We start from the raw sequence: 18,610 nt of genomic DNA, 5'->3' as shown, positions 1-18,610 counted from the left end.
TAATCCGCCTCAGAACCAAAGTGGCTCTGATACCACTTGTTGGGAAAAGTGGTGAATAAATATTCACGAGTGTCAAAAATAAATGACACTTGCACAGCGGAACCAGGATAATTCTTTTCCCTCTTGCTGGATTACAAAATGGGATCCAAACCAAGAAAAATATTTGGTGCAAAATATAAGAAAATATGAGACAAGAATTTTTACGTGGAAAACCCAAATTGGGAAAAACCACGAGACCGTAGTCTAGAAATCTTCCACTATGTATATAGTAGGCTTACAAAAAATTCTCCCTACACAAAATAGGGGAAACACAAATCTCAAGTTTAATAACTTGGAAAACACAAGAGGACTGAGCTACTATTTTAAGAGAGATGAAAAATCCTATAATTTTTCCTCACAATTTTCTTCTCTCAAAATGCACTCACCAAACTCTCTCTTGTTTTGCCTCACTTTTCTCTCGCACTCTGCACTTCTACATTTGCCGAATACATAGCTCTATTTATAGGAAAGTTGAGCTGTTGTTTGTTGAAGTTTGCTGCTTTGCTCTTCCAATTTGGCGGGCTGCAGCAAATTGTTGAAGAAGACTGCAAATGTCAAAAGTTGATTCTCATTTGTCAAAAGTGGGGTCCACATGATGTGGAAAGCTCAACATATTCCTCAGATAAGGGAATTTCTTTCTCTACGGTTTTGATTATACAAGAAGGTTCAGAAGAAAAATTGAGGAAACGTCTTCGCTTAAAGACATCTGAGGGTGAAGATGGGGGCAGTTTCCAATCTCGAAGAGATTTTTCAATTTTTGCAGAGTTCATGATCTCAAAATTCAATTATTGGCTAAGATTAATTATCAATAATCAGAAATGGAAGAGTAGACTTACCTGAACATCGATCACTCTAACATCATCTCTTACTGTGAGCAAACTATAATGAAATGAAAGCTAGCTTAAAGTGGGAATGGAAAGATGCAAGAGTTGTTGCATTTGACAAGGATAAATAGTGGTAAACAGTTTAATTTGCTTCAATAATTGTGTGCAACACTGCATTGAACTTTATAGTTTGGATATGTTAGATTAGGGCCCGCATAAATATTGGAGAGTTTGATGACAGAAAATAATAAAGAAAATAAAGAAGAAGGCTGTGGATAGTTTTCTATTTGGGTAAATGTCACTTTTTGGCCCATCGTTTGAGCCTTTTTCTCAAAAATATTCCATCCTAAGGGTAATTACAAAACAATACCCATTGTTTCATACAGCTTACGATGAATCCTTAACCTGGGACGAAAGCTTCATGTGTTGGTTGAGGAAGATAGCTTCATTTATGAGGAATAAGCTATCATTGGAAGAGAGAGAGAGAGAGAGTCAATTCAAAGAGAGAGAGAGAAAGAACATGATGTTGTTGTTGGGTTTTGTTTCAATTTCATTTTTCTTTTATTTTTATTCATTAATTAGTAAGGGTTATTTTGTCTTTTCAATGGCTTTTGACCCCCAAAGTAATGCTTTTATATAGTTGCCTACATAAGTCATAAACTATCTCGTTTTAGCTAAGGAGGTCAATTCTCACGGAAGAAAATGTGTCCAAAAAAGTAAATGCACACAGATGAACGTATCAAAACTATAAAAAATGCACATTTTTATGGAACAAAATAGGTATCAATTAGTGTCGAAACAGTACATCCACTTGTTGATTGAATAGGTTAAACTTGGCTCTAATAATTGTAGAGCGCTTTAACAGGTTGCTATTGCTTATTTCAATTTCCTGCTCCCACACCTGCTTTATATTTTTGCATATATTTTTGCATATATATTAAGAAGACATTTGTACAAAAGCAAAGTCTTGATCTTCCTAATTAAAGACTATAAATTGAAATCATAGCATTACTAGGAAAATCGTATTTGGACAATTTCAAATTAATATTCTCCTATGTAAAGGAGTCAAACCACTCTATATATGAATAATTCACCCAAATAATCATTTTCACTTAAAATGTATATATTAAGTATTAAAAAAGTAGTGAATCTTATCTGATTATTATAAAATTGTTCAATATAATATATTGAAATTGAAGAAAAATAATTAAAAAAAATTGAATAAAATTCATACATCCGTATACTATATGTAATATTGTAAGGACTCGATTAATAAATGATATAAAAATCACGTTTTTGATATAGATTATATATCAACTCTGTTCACATATAAATTTATTTAAAACCCATAATGATATATATGTATGATTGAAAATCAGAAATATTGTACCCATAATGCAATCTGTGAAAAAGATATTGTACCCCTTCTCAATTCACAATACACTCATCTATTTTCACTAAAATTCTTGCCGTTTTCGTCTAGTATAATTATGTAATTCAATTTGGGTCAGTGGAGCATGGGCAATTCAATCCGATAGCCCAAATTCATAGAAGCCTCAAAAATGAGAAGTAAGAAGAAGAAGAAAACAGAAGAGTGTAGAAAGCAGCAGCATTATCTAGAATCTATCACCTTTAAACAACGCCCGTTTCAATATTACACATCAAAACAGAAATACAGAATCACTCTGTTCTTACACTATTTACACAACATGGCACTAATTGCACACATGGAACAAAATTTTTTATTTTTTTTAATTGTTATTACATACCCACACTAGGTGACTAGAACCCCGATCTATTGGTTGGACCTATTGATTGGAGGAGAAACGTCTTACCAACAAATCGCCGCTTCATCGTCCACACCGGAACATGATTTGCTTTAACCAGAAATATCGATAACCACCACTTCCGGCTTCCGTTGGACTTCCCCCTTGGGCACCGTCACCGTCAGCACCCCATCCTCCAAACTCACCTTCACCTCACCCAATTTGGCATTCTCCGGCATCGTCACGCGGCGGAGGAATCTCCCTCCGCCGCTCCTCTCCTCACAATGCCACTTGCCATCGCTCTCCTCCTCCTCCTTCCTCCTCTCCCCACTAATTTGGAGAACTCTACCGCCTTCAACCTCAACCCTAACTTCCCCCTTTTTGAATCCGGGAACATCCACCTTCAACACGTGCGCCTCCGCCGCCTCCTTCCAGTCGATGCGAGCCTCACCGGAGGAAACTGAGCCGCCACCGCCGTCGTTTCTATCCATCCATGCCTCAGGCAATGAAACCTGATCCCAGTAGATCTTCTTCGAAACCACACGATTTCTCCCACCAAAAATATTAGTAAGAAACAAAGTCGTTTCTCGATCCCCATCAACGAGACTACGCGACACATTTTTCTCGTCAATGTTATTACTATTCGTCGCTTTATAGTGGAATTTATACATGAGAATCACGTTCTCATCCTTACTACATCCTTGGGTTTTGATATCAATGGTGAAGGTTTCGCTCAGATGAGGATCTGACAAACTAACAAAATGGGTAGGAAAGTAGGAGAAATAAATGGGGCCATCGCATAGACTTGATTCAACCAATCCTAACAAAGATTCATCAAATTTTAGAAATCTCTTGTCGCGAAGGGATATTATTACAGAGGTGTTCGAGCCTAGCTTCGTAGGTTTCACACCCACCTGAATCATTCCCATATGAAGGTAGGCGTATTGGTTTTTGTAAACTCTTTGAAGATGATCGGTGAAGAGAGGAAACGATGCGTATTCCTCAGATAAGGGAATTTCTTTCTCTACGGTTTTGATTATACAAGAAGGTTCAGAAGAAAAATTGAGGAAACGTCTTCGCTTAAAGACATCCGAGGGTGAAGATGGGGGCAGTTTCCAATCTCGAAGAGATTTTTCAATTTTTGCAGAGTTCATGATCTCAAAATTCAATTATTGGCTAAGATTAATTATCAATAATCAGAAATGGAAGAGTAGACTTACCTGAACATCGATCACTCTAACATCATCTCTTACTGTGAGCAAACTATAATGAAATGAAAGCTAGCTTAAAGTGGGAATGGAAAGATACTATTGAAGTGTGATGCATTTATCTAGAATATTCTAGGTGAGAATAAGCTATGTATATTCTAGAGAATTCACCATTAGCTAGATTAATCTAGAGTATTCTAAATAATACTAGGACAAGTATGAGTAATCTAGAGATTAGATATTTTCTATATAGTATCTAGAGAATTCCTTAAGTGGATGCTAGTAGAGAATTCTAGATACAAGTTAGTGTAGTGGGATCTAGAGAGATCTTCCCACACCTATAAATAGAGCTCTTGTGAGCCATTTGTAAACAATCTCAACAATCTCAAACATCTTAAAAACATCACTCTATCTAATAATATCTAAGTTCTTTGGAGACAAGAGCTCCACTCTAAAATCATTCTCTCTATCTTCTACACACAATACACTCACAATATTCTCTACACCACTTCACTACAATCACTCACCACACTCAAACCACTATATAATCACCTCCATTTTCTAACAAGTGGCATCAGAGCTTGTTCGATCATAAGCGGGCGTTATGGCGTCGTCAAGTCTCTCCATCACGACTCCAATATTCAATGGAGAAAACTATGACTATTGGAGTGTTCGTATGAAGACTTGCCTTGAATCCCATGATCTTTGGGATGTCATTGAAGAAGGAATCACCATGCCGGGAGAAGATATCGACAAGACATCCTCATCCGAGGTACGTAAGAAATTAAAGCAACAAAATGCTAAAGCTCTTTATCTTCTCCAACAATCTGTTAGTGATTCTATCATGGCAAGAATTATTCGAGCCACTACTGCAAAAGAAGCTTGGGATATCCTTAAGGAGGAGTTCCAAGGAAATATTAAAGTTCGAACCATTAAACTACAAAGTTTAAGGCGAGAACTAGAGAATCTTAAAATGAAAGATTCAGAAGCCGCAAAAGATTATTTCTCAAGAATAATGGAAATAATCAATCAAATGCGGTCATACGGAGAGAACGTCTCCGATGAAAGGATCATACAGAAGATCTTAATCAGCCTTACCGAGAAGTATGATCCAGTAGTGGCGGCGATTGAAGAATCAAAAGATTTATCAAAAATGCCTGTCGCGGAGCTGATGGGTTCCTTGGAAGCACACGAGCAACGATTGAGTAGGCGACGTGAAAGTTCACTTGAGAGTGCCTTTCAGTCCAAACTCAACGTTAGAGGCAATAAGTCAAGGAGCGGCGGAATTTTTAAAAGCAATCACAAGGGAGGAAGCTCCAGCAACAAGGAGAGCAAGGCAAATTTTCCACCATGCGGAATTTGCAAGAAGACAAATCACTTGGAGAAGGATTGCTATCATCGAGGAAAGCCACAGTGCAAAAACTGCAAAAGGTTCGGGCACGTGGAAAAAGATTGCAGAGATAGAAGAAATCATCAAGCCAACTATTCAGAAAATCAAAATGAGAAGGAGTACATGTTCTATGCATGTCACTCGGCAACGGAAGCACGAGAAGAAGAATGGTACATCGATAGCGGATGCAGCAACCACATGACATCCAACGAGACCATCTTCCGTGAGTTAGATACTTCAGTCAAGACGAAGGTGAAGATGGGCAATGGAGAACTGGTGGAGACAAAAGGGAAAGGTACAATTGCCATAGAAACTAATAAAGGTACGCGATTTATTAGAAATGTTCTCCTAGTACCTCGTCTTGCACAAAGTCTATTAAGTGTTGGCCAAATGATGGAAAATGGATATGCCCTCCACTTTGAGAAAGATTCTTGTCGAATTTACGACAAGAAAAATAACCAAGATATTGCAGTAGTAAAAATGGGAAAAAATAGAAACTTTCCCATTCAATGGCAATATCCACAAAAGGCAATGGTGGCTCAACTCGACGATACGAGTCTATGGCACCGGAGATTTGGGCATTTCAACCTAAATGCCTTGAGGCTACTTCATTAGAAAAATATGATGAGAGATATGCCTCTTCTAATTGAAAGAGAAGGTGTATGCGAAGGATGCATGATCGGAAAGCAACACAGACAACCATTTCCAACGGAGAAAACATGGCGAGCCAAGGAGATACTAGAGCTTGTCCACACCGACGTTTGCGGTCCAATGCGCACACCTTCAGTAAGCCAAAACAGGTACTTCATACTCTTTATTGATGACTACTCTAGAATGACTTGGGTATATTTCCTCCAAGAAAAATCAGAAGTCTTTAGAATCTTCAAGAGATTTAAGAACTTTGTGGAGAAACAAAGTGGTCGCAAAATAAAGAAACTGAGAAGCGATCGAGGTACCGAATACAACTCAAAAGAGTTCGACAAGTTTTGTGAAGATGAAGGTGTGGAGCATCAACTAACGGTGGCCTACACTCCACAACAAAACGGCGTGTCGGAAAGAAAGAATCGAACAGTCATGGAGATGGCGAGATCCATGCTGGCGGAGAAAGGATTACCAAAGAAGTTTTGGGCAGAGGCAGTGTATACATCAGTCTACCTACTCAACCGATGTCCAACAAAGGCCGTGCTAAACAAGACGCCGATCGAAGCTTGGTCAGGACAAAAGCCTTCAGCCAAACATTTGAGGGTCTTTGGAAGTATCTGCTACATCCACATTCCCTCAGTAAAAAGACACAAACTGGAGGACAAGACGGAGAAGGGAATCTTCCTCGGCTACAGCTCTAAATCCAAGGGTTATAGAATCTACAATCTTGAGACCAAGAAGCTGGTGACAAGTCGAGACGTGGAATTTGACGAACAAGCCTCTTGGAATTGGGAGACAGAAAGTGTTGAAAGGCAGACAACAACTACACTCCTAAAAGAAGTCACAGAACATGGAGAACAAGATCAACAAAGCCCACCAAGGTCTTCTTCAGAAGCCAATACCTCAAGTGGATCCGACTCAGACTCCTCACCAGACTCTCCACCTTTTCGGGTAAGAACTCTAGCAGATTTATATGAATCCACTGATATATATGAGACATGCAACTTTTGTTCTTTGGAGCCAAATAACTATGCAGAAGCATCCAAAGAGAAAGTTTGGATTAAAGCAATGGAGGAGGAGATAAAAATGATAGAAAAGAATGATACTTGGGAGTTGGTGGATCTTCCAAGTGACAAGGAAGTCATTGGAGTCAAATGGGTGTTCAAGACAAAGCTGAATCCTGATGGTTCGATCCAGAAGCATAAGGCAAGACTTGTCGCAAAAGGATATGCTCAAATACCAGGAGTCGACTACACAGAAACGTTTGCTCCAGTGGCACGGATGGACACAATTCGAGCACTCATAGCTCTGGCGGCTCAAAAGAGATGGAAAATCTATCAACTTGATGTTAAGTCGGCATTTCTCAATGGAGATCTAACAGACAAGATATATGTGGAGCAGCCAGAAGGATTCACAAAGCAAGAAGGCAAAGTTCTTCGTCTCAAGAAAGCACTCTATGGGCTCAAACAAGCTCCACGAGCCTGGTACAGCAAAATAGACGGATATTTCACCGGTCAAGGGTTCATGAGGAGCAAGAACGAAGCAACTCTATACATCAAAACTCAAGGTACGGACATCCTGATTGTCTCTCTTTATGTTGATGACTTAATTGTCACAGGAAATAACACAAAATTGATCGAGGATTTCAAGAGAGACATGATGAGCACCTTTGAGATGACGGACTTAGGATTAATGCACTATTTTCTCGGAATGGAGATAAGTCAAGAGGAAGAAGGCATCTTCCTATCACAAAAGAAGTATATTGAAGATATGCTCAAGAAGTTCAAGATGCAAGACTGCAAGCCAGTGGTTACACCTCTCATTCCAAATGAGAAGTTGAAGAAAGAAGATGGGTCAAAACCGACGGATTCTACAAAGTATCGAAGTTTGATTGGGAGTCTACTATATTTGACGGCAACAAGGCCAGACATCAAGTATGCAACAAGCCTTCTATCCAGATTCATGGAAAGTCCGAAGGAGACCCACTATGGAGCAGCAAAGAGACTTCTCAGATACCTGCAAGGTACGCTCAACTATGGTATCTGGTACAAACCAAAGTCTGACTCACAGATAAGTGGATATAGCGATAGCGATTGGGCTGGATCTCAAGATGACATGAAAAGCACATCAGGTTATGCTTTCAAGCTTGGCTCAGGAATTTTTTCTTGGGGATCAAAGAAGCAAGACTCAGTTGCACTATCAACAGCAGAAGCTGAGTATGTTGCAGCAGCCGAAGCAGCATGTCAAGCTATATGGCTTAGAAGAATACTAGCGGATATGGGCGAACCGCAAGACTCATCGACAGAGATCTACTGCGATAACAAGTCAGCTATAGCAATGGCTAAGAATCCAGTTCAGCACAATCGCACCAAGCACATCGACATCAAGTATCACTTCTTGAGAGATGTTGAAGCAAAGAAACTTATCGAGATGAAGTATTGTCCAACAGAAGAGCAGTTGGCGGACATCTTCACAAAAGCACTACCAAGGGACAGATTCCAGTTTCTACGAAGAATGCTTGGAGTAACCGATAAAAGCATCAAGGAGGAGTATTGAAGTGTGATGCATTTATCTAGAATATTCTAGGTGAGAATAAGCTATGTATATTCTAGAGAATTCACCATTAGCTAGATTAATCTAGAGTATTCTAAATAATACTAGGACAAGTATGAGTAATCTAGAGATTAGATATTTTCTATATAGTATCTAGAGAATTCCTTAAGTGGATGCTAGTAGAGAATTCTAGATACAAGTTAGTGTAGTGGGATCTAGAGAGATCTTCCCACACCTATAAATAGAGCTCTTGTGAGCCATTTGTAAACAATCTCAACAATCTCAAACATCTTAAAAACATCACTCTATCTAATAATATCTAAGTTCTTTGGAGACAAGAGCTCCACTCTAAAATCATTCTCTCTATCTTCTACACACAATACACTCACAATATTCTCTACACCACTTCACTACAATCACTCACCACACTCAAACCACTATATAATCACCTCCATTTTCTAACAGATACAAGAGTTGTTGCATTTGACAAGGATAAATAGTGGTAAACAGTTTAATTTGCTTCAATAATTGTGTGCAACACTGCATTGAACTTTATAGTTTGGATATTTTAGATTAGGGCCCGCATAAATATTGGAGAGTTTGATGACAGAAAATAATAAGGAAAATAAAGAAGAAGGCTGTAAATAGTTTTCTATTTGGCTAAATGTCACTTTTTGGCCCATCGTTTGAGCTTTTTCTCAAAAATATTCCATCCTAAGGGTAATTACAAAACAATACCCATTGTTTCATACAGCTTATTCCCCAACGGGGATGAAACCTTAACGTTAAGGGTGGGATGCGCAGTGTAATTAGCGTCGCCGTCACCGTAAAAGGAATACTAATCGCCTATGACGACCACGTTGCTCTGCAATTCCTCGTAAACGCACTTCCGCCTAGAGCTCGACATTTTCAGCCACACGCCACGCGCTGCCGGCAACGCCAGCAGCCACCGCCACCATCAGTGCCAATAAACGACGAGCCTCCACCACCAACTTCATTATCACGGAGGTGGAAAAGGGCTGCGACCACCGTGAGCTTGTAGTTGACGACTTTGACGAAGAGTTCTTGGTTGAGTGCAGAGTTGACAACTCTGAGAAGATTAGTTTCTCCGGTCTTGATTGGAACAATAAGAGTGTCTTTGGCGGAGCAGTTATGTGAAGGTCGGAAATCAGACTATGAAGATGAGGATCTTTTCAGTAAAATGCGTGAATCCAACGTGTAATGAGGATTTGTGTGTGTTAATTTTTTTTTTTAATTCCACGTGTATTGACACATGGGTGTTCGCCTAAATACCTCATTTTTTAGTGGCCGGATTATTTTTGTGGGTCACAAACAAGAAAAAAATAAAACGATGGGTATTGTTTTGTAATTACCCTTAGAATGAGATATTTTTGAGAAAAGATTCAAACGATGGGCCAAAAAGTGATATTTATCCTTTCTATTATGTTTTATCATTTTGCTTGGACAAAAGAGGTCGCCGGCACAAATTACAAATTAATAAAAAAAAAAATAGGATTAATAGTTTGTAAATTCATGAAAAAAAATTCGGATGTTTTCCATAATTTTTTAACTTATGGTTGAGATTTTTTTTTTGACTGGTATTTGTAATCTTTCAGGGTCTTCAAAAGAAGAAATTTGGCCGGATTTTATCAGTGCATGAACATTAAGAAGAAATTTATAAATGATGGATGATTATTACTAAATTAAAATTTGTGAAACAAAAAAAACGAAACTTCGTGAATTTACAGACAGTTAACACTAAAAAATAATGATAGATCATGATGATTTTTTTGTGAATTAGTAGGGATAAAAAATAAAAAGATTGTGATGAGATGATGAGATAGTGTTTATATAAAAAAATGTATACTTTTAAAATTGCTCAAAATAACAAAATATGCATGTTTTACAAAATATGCATGCTTTACATACACGGAGGAAATGTAATGGTATAGTATTGTCTGTTCGATATGCGAGAGCGAGTTAGGCCTAATAAATTAATTCAAATTGGACCTAAATTAGAAATAATTTATTAATTTGGGCCAAAACTAATTACATTAATTTGTTTAATTGATTAAACAAATTTATAGAATCAGATTCTATAAACACTATTGTAAACACAAATTTTATTGTATTCAATTTAATGAAATACAAAAATGTGTACAAATCCTAAATATATGGATTGAGATGAATTTGTTGCGGGTTGCGAATCTCCACTTGATCCTCTGATTATCCTCTTCAAATGTTACTTGAAATCTTTGGAGGGAAGTACGTCTTCTTGATCTCCTTGGATTTGACTTGATGACTTGAACTTGAATTTGAATTTGATATGTTTCTTGAAATCTTTGGAGGGAAGTTCGCCTTCTTGATCTCCTTGGATTTGATTTGATGACTTGAACTTGAATTTGTATTTGATGACGTCAATCCAGAGGGCTTCCACCTTATTTCTGAATTAAACGTTGACTTTGATGAATTTGATGAAGAACGTGTTGACTTCCTTGTAGAACGCCTTGAACCTTGAGCTTTGGGCTTTATAACGTTGATGCAGAGGGCCTACGCCTTATTTCTGGATCGAGCGTTGGATTTGACTTGAGCTTTTGGGTTGCTTCCACGAAGAATGCCTTGATTGTTGGAGATGACTTCGTTGTAGTGAATTACTCCTTCAATGCTTGAGCTCTCAAATGATTTGTGTGTGTTTAGAACTGATATGAGGACCCCTATTTATAGTTGTAGGAAGAGTCAAGCTTTGGGCCAGAGCCCACCTGATTATGGGCTTAGGGCTGATGTGGCACGATCCTATTGACTCTTGAAGATTGATATATATCAATATTAGATTTGACTTGCTGCCAAAGAAATTGATCTCTATCTTTGAAATATGGTAACATCTTTATCAATAATATATCATATTTAATCTTGGATTTCATAAGATTCCAAAATAAATAAAGATATAAAATTAATAAAATATTTTTTATTTTGTTAAAATTCGTGTGCCTACAACTATATCTTCCAATACTTACTTATCACATTAGTATTGTACTCCCTCCGTCCACGAAATGAGTACCCATATTTCCTTTTTCGTCCGTCCACGAAATGAGTACTCATTTCCCTTTTTGGCAAGTGTACCCCACACATCTCTTTAATTAATACACTCAAAAAGTGGGACCCTTAAACTATTTACACTACACTCCATACATTTCTTAAAACCCGTGCCGTCCACAAATGGGTACTCATTTCGTGGACGGAGGGAGTATCATTTACTATTTTGGATTGTTCCATTATTGTTATTTCATTTCTATAAAAACATATTTCCTTCGTCTCCTAATTTCACGCTCATTTGAGAATGATACGAGTTTTAATAAAATTATTTCATACAATCCCATAAATATGATACTCTTATTTCGTTTTAATCACTTTAGCACTATCATAACACTTAGTTAGCTCCTTAAATCTCGTACTCAAAATAAACACTTCACCTTGGAACGGATGGAGTACAATTTTTATTGGCGAACATTGAATGCGTCAATAACACAAACACACAAAAACAATAAATTAATTCATGATTTTGTACAAAGGGGAAGAGAAGTTAATTAATTAACACATTAACACACCAGCACAACTTAAACTAACTGCACATGAACACTACAAACAAATACTCTAATTAAAACATGATAACGAATTAATATCAAAGATATTGGTTCGAGTCATCTGTGCATGATCTTTAAATTTCTTTATTTAATACCGTTAATTTATAATAAAAAAAAGGCGATTCTCCGACAGTGATTTGCTTAACCGGAGATATCCACGATCTTCACTTCCGGCTTCTTCTTCTTCTTCTTCTTAGGCACAGTTACTGTCAGCAACCCATTCTCCAATCTCGCCTCCAATCCTTCCAAATTGGCATTCTCCGGCAGCCTCAAGCGGCGGAGGAACTTGCCCTTGCCCCTCTCCTTGCAGTGCAACTTGTCACCCTCCTCCTCATTGCTTCTCTCTCCACTGATCTGTACAATTCCACCCTCTTCAACCGCAACCCTAACTTCCTCTTTCTTGAAACCGGGAACATCCACCTTCACCACATGCCCCTCCGCCGTCTCCTTCCAGTCCACGTCGGCGCCGCCCGCCTCCTCGTCTTCAACCGTCGATCCCTCGCCTTTTCTGGCTGGGTCCCAAGTTATCGTTTTCAACACCACGCGATTGCTTTGAGCAATATCAGTAAGGTGCAAAGTGGTTTGACCCCTCTCATCAACGGGATAAAAATTCATTAGATATGGCCTTTTCACCACTCTGTAGTGGAACATATACATAAGCGTTGCGCTTATACCCACCTCAGATCCTTTGATTTTAACATCAATGGTGAAAGATTTGCACGAGTCAGACAGATGAACACAGTGGTTAGGGTAGTAGGAGAAATAAATGGGACCATCGCATAAACTTGATTCAACCCTTCCACATATAGAGTCGAGATATTTTGGAATTCTCTTGTCGCGAAGACATATTATTGCAGAGGTGTTTGAACCTAGTTTAGTAGGTTTCAAACCCACCTGAATCATTCCAACATGAACAGAGGCCTCTGGAAAGCACCGGCAAGTTAGGGGGTAAAAAAAGAAGAGGACGAAAACAGAGGCCTCTGGAAAGCACCGGCAAGTTCTAGACTTCATCATTTCTCGAACTCGCACGAGACCACCGGAATTTTCCTCTCGCACTATAAATTAACCTCCTCCTTCACCAAATTCCCCATCAACCAATTCCAGTGATACATCCCAATTTCTCAGCAATCAAACAATCGCACATTTTAATTCTCTTCAGTTGAAAGCTAAAAATGTCTCTGATCCCGAGCTTCTTCGGCAACCGCCGCAGCAACGTGTTCGACCCATTTTCTCTCGATATTTGGGATCCCTTCGAGGGGTTTCCTCTCTCCAGCGCCGCCGCCAACTTCCCCTCCTCCGCCCGCGATACCACCGCGGTGGCCAACGCCCGCATCGACTGGAAGGAGACGCCGGAGGCCCATCTCTTCAAGGTTGATGTTCCCGGATTGAAGAAAGAGGAAGTTAAGGTCGAGGTGGAAGATGGCGGAATTCTGCAAATCAGTGGAGAGAGAAGCAAGGAGCAGGAGGAGAAGAATGATAAGTGGCACCGCGTGGAGAGGAGCAGCGGGAAGTTCCTCCGCCGCTTCAGGCTGCCGGAGAATGCCAAACTGGAGCAGGTGAAGGCGGCGATGGAGAATGGGGTGCTAACGGTGACAGTGCCTAAAGAGGAAGTGAAGAAACCAGAAGTCAAGGCCATTGATATCTCTGGTTAATTTGTATTTTGTGAAGAACTTTGTGTAATATGACTGTAAAACTATGATCAAGGAGTTGTGTCAGATTAATAATTAAATAAAAAGTGTTTTTCTTTATTAATTTTCACCACCAAATCCCAACAATTTTCTTTATTTGAATTTTAGCAACACATTCTAAATTACAGTAGCCTTCTCATATACACAGCATCATTTTAACTTAATTGTGAGAAACTTCTAACCAGAAGAAATTCCCATAAAAAAATAAGTGTAAGCTGCTTAATAGAAAATGATGGATATCATTATGCATATTTAATAGGAAGATTTGTGGTCACATTGTAGAATATTCCAATGTGGGATTATCTGTTATGGTATTTAGCTCAATAATTTTTGTTGGAGCTTAATATAATTGTATGGACTGAATTTGGGCCAGTAGAGCATGGCCCATTAATACAAATCCTAGACCCAAATTCATAGAATCTCAATTATTTATGTCTCACTATTAATTTTTAAATGGACTCTTCATACTAATTATAAATTTCATTGTCTTTGTCCCACTATTAATTTTGATATTTTTACAAAAACAAAAAGTATTGAGTAGATCAATAAAATAATCATTTTAACAAATTAAAAAGAAATTGAAAAGTTTGATAGTGGGACGTTATGGAAAGGGTGTATGAGTGTATCAAAAGTTTGGAAAAAAAAAATATCACCATTTTCCATAGATTCTAAAATCGGACAACCTTGCATTAATGCATTCATTATTTAACTTCAAGAAAATCAAAGGGACATTATAGTGATAAAAGAATGCCACATTATAGTGCTCTGTTTTAAAAGGGACATTTTTATACTTTTTTGCTTTGTTTTTTAATGTAAGAAGCATTATTCTACTTCATGAGATTCCATCCATCAATATTTCAATGGTTCATTAAATCTATGAATGCATATAAACAGTTACAGTCATTCGAGGATTTTGAATAATCCAAAATATCAAATATTATGAGTTCCAAATTAGAAGAGGAGCTGCCGCCGCACGTGGTGATTTTCCCATTTCCGGCGCAGGGCCACATGAATTGCATGCTCAATCTCGCTCATCTCTTCTGCTTAACCGACTTCCACGTCACCTTCATCGTGTCGGAATTCAGCCACCGCCTCCTCCTCAGCAACACCTCCGTCCCCGCCACCTTCGCCGCCTATCCCGGCTTCCAGTTCCGGAGCATCCCCGACGGCCTCCCCGACCACCACCCCCGCTCCGGTGCAAAAGTAGCCGATGTCGTTCCCGCCGTCACGAGCCACATGGTCCCACTTTTCAAGAAAATGATGGCTGAGGAAGGCTTCCTCGCTTCCCCCCACCGTAGGCCGGCCACGTGCTTCGTCGCCGACGGCTTTTTCACTTTCGCCGTCGACTTCGCGGAGGAGAACGGCATTCCCTTGATCTATTTCCGAACTCCTAGCGCCTCCTACTTCTGGGCTTATTTTCATGTTGATGATCTCATTCAAGCTCAAGAAATTCCCATCAATGGTAATCTATTATTGTGTATATATACTTTTTCTTCATTAAAACTATAGTCATAAATAGAATATAGGCTTCAACGAGATTAAGTAAGTAGTAGGGATGACAAAAAAATTTGAAACCAAATAATAGAATCAATCCAAATCGAAATTTTAAAACATGGTTCGATTTTTTCGATATTTCGATTTCATTTGATTTTATTTTTCATAAAAATTCGATTTTTTGATTTGGTTCGGTTTGAATTTTTTAAAACAAAAAAAAATCAAAATCTTAATTATATTTGTGTAATAATAATAATAATAATAATAATTATTATATTATTATTATATTATTATTATTATTATTATTTAATGATAATTTTATAAGTTCTAACCCTAAAAGTAAAATTTGCACCGCACAATTCCAATTTTCACATCCCATATATTTTTTCTATATAGATAATTTTTTTTGATTTGTTCGATTTTTTTCAGATTTTTCAAAGTTTGTTCGGTATTTCGGTTATAGTTTTAAAAAATTCAGTTGATTCGGTTCGATTTTATTTTTCTTCAAAGCCGAATATAAACTTGATTTGATTTGACTTTAAAATTGTGTATATGCAAACGTATCGTAGTCCATGCCAAAATATTTTGTAGTTTTTGATGAAAAAACTACCATTTCTCTGCGTTAGGTGGAAATAGACTACCGTGAATCATAATCGCACTTTTTTGTAGTCTAATCGTAGACAATTTGAATTTGTTGTAATGAATTAATCCGACCACTTTCTGTAGAAGCTAATTCGATTTTTTGCTTCTTGGATTAAGCAGAGAAATCGATGGATTTATTAGTAAAAGGCATACCAGGAATGGAAGGATTCCTCCGCCGCCGCGACCTGCCGGGCTTCTTCCGCACCTACGACTTAAACGAGCCGCTTCTTCAGAGCTTAGCAGTGGCGACGAAGCAAATCGTACGAGCACAAGCAGTAATATTCAACACTTTCGATGATTTGGAGGGGCCGATCGTATCACTCATGCTCGAGAAATTGCCAAGAATCTACACCATCGGTCCAATCCACGAGCAGCAGAAATCAAAGCTGATGGAAAAGAAATCCGAGGCCTCGGCCGTCGCAGCCAATTTCTGGGCGGAGGATCGGAGCTGCATAGATTGGCTCAGCGCTCAGCCTCGGAGATCGGTGATCTATGTGAGCTTCGGGAGCACGACGGTCGTGACGAGAGAGCAATTGATGGAGTTCTGGCATGGTTTGGTGAATAGCTCGCAGAGATTCTTGTGGGTGATGCGGCCGGACTCCGTCGCCGGAAAAGACGGAGACGGCCGAGTTCCGGCGGAGCTGGCGGAGGGTACTAAAGAAAAGGGTTACTTTGTGAAGTGGGCCCCGCAGGAGGAGGTGCTCAACCATCCCGCGGTGGGAGGGTTCCTAACGCACAGTGGATGGAACTCGACTCTCGAGAGCATTGTTGCCGGCGTGCCGATGATCTGCTGGCCTTATTTTGGCGACCAAACTATTAATAGTAGGTTCGTGAGTGAGGTCTGGAAGACGGGCGTTGATATTAAAGATACGTGCGATAGATTGATTATTGAGGAGGCGATTAGAGAGGTTATGGTGGTGAGGAAGGATGAATTCTTGGAAAGGGCAGATGGTATGGCAAAAATGGCTAAGAAGGCTGTGGAAAGAGGAGGTTCGTCCTATAGGAATTTGGATGCTCTAATTGAGTTTATCAAGTCATTCATAACTTGATAAATATATTCCGTCAAAAATAACTTGATAAATACTACTCATTCCGTCTCACAAAAACACGAATATTTTCATTTTAGTACATTACCCTCTTATCTTTTATCCCACATTTTCATACTTATTCACAAAAAAACCATCATAGCCCACCAATATTTTTTTTTAATTAATTCATTACTCTCACAACACTTTTTAAAATGGGACCCAATTTTCATTTACAATAATTTTCAATTAATATTTTTTAAAATTTGTGTCACTCTCAATTATTCATATTTTTGTGAGACGGAGGGAGTAGTATATTATTAAGTCATTTCTAAATTCTCATTTTTTTGACCAATTTGGGCCAGTGGAGCATGGGCCGTTAATTCAAGCCCAAGCCCAAATTCATAGAAGCCTCAAATGCGAGAAGTGAGAAGAAGGAAACAGAGGAGTGTAGAAAGCAGCAGCATAATCTAGAATATGGGAGAAACCGCCAGATTTTTCATCTCATTGCTATAAATTCTCCTCCTTCATCCCTTCTCCCCATCAAGTTATACAACAAATTCTCAGCAATCAAACAATCGCACGCATTAATTCTCTCGATTAAAAAGCTGAAAATGTCTCTGATTCCGAGCTTCTTCGGCAACCGCCGCAGCAACGTCTTCGACCCATTCTCCCTCGATGTTTGGGATCCCTTCGAGGGGTTTAATTTCCCCTCCTCCGCCCGTGAAACCACCGCGGTGGCCAACGCCCGCATCGACTGGAAAGAGACGCCGGAGGCTCATGTGTTCAACGTGGATGTTCCCGGATTGAAGAAAGAGGAAGTTAAGGTGGAGGTCGAAGATGGTGGAATTCTGCAGATCAGTGGAGAGAGAAGTAAAGAGCAGGAGGAGAAGAATGACAAGTGGCACCGCGTGGAGAGGAGCAGCGGGAAGTTCCTCCGCCGCTTCAGGCTGCCGGAGAATGCGAAGCTGGAGCAGGTGAAGGCGGCCATGGAGAATGGGGTGCTGACTGTGACGGTGCCTAAAGAGGAAGTGAAGAAGCCAGAAGTCAAGGCCATTGATATCTCTGGTTAAATAAATAATAAATTATTTTGAATTTCGGATTTGATTTTGGAGTGAGTGTCGTTTTTGTGTGAATGGGGTGATTAAGTTGTGTATTGTGTAATATGATCAAAGAGTGCTGTTAAATCGTCAAATATTAATAAAAAAGTTTGTTTAATTACAATAGTACCCTCTCTGTCCATGAAAAAAATTTCTATTTTTTCTTTTTGGAACGTTTTCAAAAAAACTTTTTAGTTATTTTTGGACTATACCCACCACTTATAGTTACTCTTATTTTTCACAACTCTCAATATTAATTACAATACATTTTCACAATTCTCAATACACTTAATTACATTTTCTCCACTTTCAATACACTTAACAATCTTTTTTCTTAAAATCCGTGTCACTCTTTTCTAGGAAGTTCTTTCATGGACGGAGGGAGTATTATATAGCCGTGTGGATTTTATTATGTATTTTTATTTTTTCAATTTCAATAAATTATGTTTATTGTTTAATTTCATAATAATTGGTTAAATTCACTACTTAAATTAGAATTTATAATTATTTATATACTTAAAATACATTTCATTCGTCTTATTTCAAGTGTCTTGTTTCTTTTCGGTACGGTTATGGTGTGGTGTAGAGTCCAAAAAGT

The 18,610-nt window shown here is 38.6% G+C and overlaps 5 protein-coding genes across 9 annotated transcripts in view; 3 read left to right on the top strand and 2 right to left on the bottom strand.

The window, feature by feature from the left end:
• Positions 1–2,475: 2,475 nt before the first annotated feature.
• Positions 2,476–3,931, bottom strand: LOC131005944 (uncharacterized). Its single transcript, XM_057933068.1, has one exon. The coding sequence runs from the start codon at positions 3,781–3,783 to the stop codon at positions 2,743–2,745; it is 1,041 nt and encodes a 346-aa protein (XP_057789051.1). The 5' UTR covers positions 3,784–3,931; the 3' UTR covers positions 2,476–2,742.
• Positions 3,932–12,127: 8,196 nt separating this feature from the next.
• LOC131005967 (17.9 kDa class II heat shock protein-like) lies at positions 12,128–13,077 on the bottom strand. The gene has a single exon (XM_057933098.1). The coding sequence runs from the start codon at positions 13,075–13,077 to the stop codon at positions 12,205–12,207; it is 873 nt and encodes a 290-aa protein (XP_057789081.1). The 3' UTR covers positions 12,128–12,204.
• Positions 13,078–13,235: 158 nt separating this feature from the next.
• On the top strand, positions 13,236–13,815 carry LOC131006009 (17.8 kDa class I heat shock protein-like). The gene has a single exon (XM_057933161.1). It carries the CDS (start codon positions 13,236–13,238, stop codon positions 13,713–13,715), a length of 480 nt encoding a protein of 159 aa, XP_057789144.1. The 3' UTR covers positions 13,716–13,815.
• Positions 13,816–14,500: 685 nt separating this feature from the next.
• Positions 14,501–18,610, top strand: part of LOC131005889 (7-deoxyloganetic acid glucosyl transferase-like) — a 57,830-nt gene continuing 53,720 nt past the window's right edge. Inside the window, exons 1-3 of one of the 5 annotated variants that reach the window (XM_057933002.1) lie at positions 14,554–15,213; positions 16,005–16,877; positions 17,278–18,019. In XM_057933002.1, the coding sequence (XP_057788985.1) occupies positions 14,691–15,213; positions 16,005–16,877; positions 17,278–17,342 (1,461 nt within the window). In that variant the 5' untranslated portion in view covers positions 14,554–14,690 and the 3' untranslated portion in view covers positions 17,343–18,019. Of the gene's footprint in view, positions 15,214–16,004; positions 18,137–18,610 lie in introns of those variants that run through there. The other 4 variants (XM_057933003.1, XM_057933005.1, XM_057933004.1 and 1 more) reach the window with 4 other exon arrangements.
• On the top strand, positions 17,527–18,136 carry LOC131006017 (18.2 kDa class I heat shock protein-like). Its single transcript, XM_057933169.1, has one exon. The coding sequence runs from the start codon at positions 17,527–17,529 to the stop codon at positions 17,983–17,985; it is 459 nt and encodes a 152-aa protein (XP_057789152.1). The 3' UTR covers positions 17,986–18,136.

The sequence above is a fragment of the Salvia miltiorrhiza genome, chromosome 1 (assembly GCF_028751815.1).
Source record: "Salvia miltiorrhiza cultivar Shanhuang (shh) chromosome 1, IMPLAD_Smil_shh, whole genome shotgun sequence".
Classification (NCBI taxonomy): domain Eukaryota; kingdom Viridiplantae; phylum Streptophyta; class Magnoliopsida; order Lamiales; family Lamiaceae; genus Salvia; species Salvia miltiorrhiza.
Note: the sequence above shows the minus strand (reverse complement) of the source record. Positions and strands in the feature narration are given on the sequence as shown.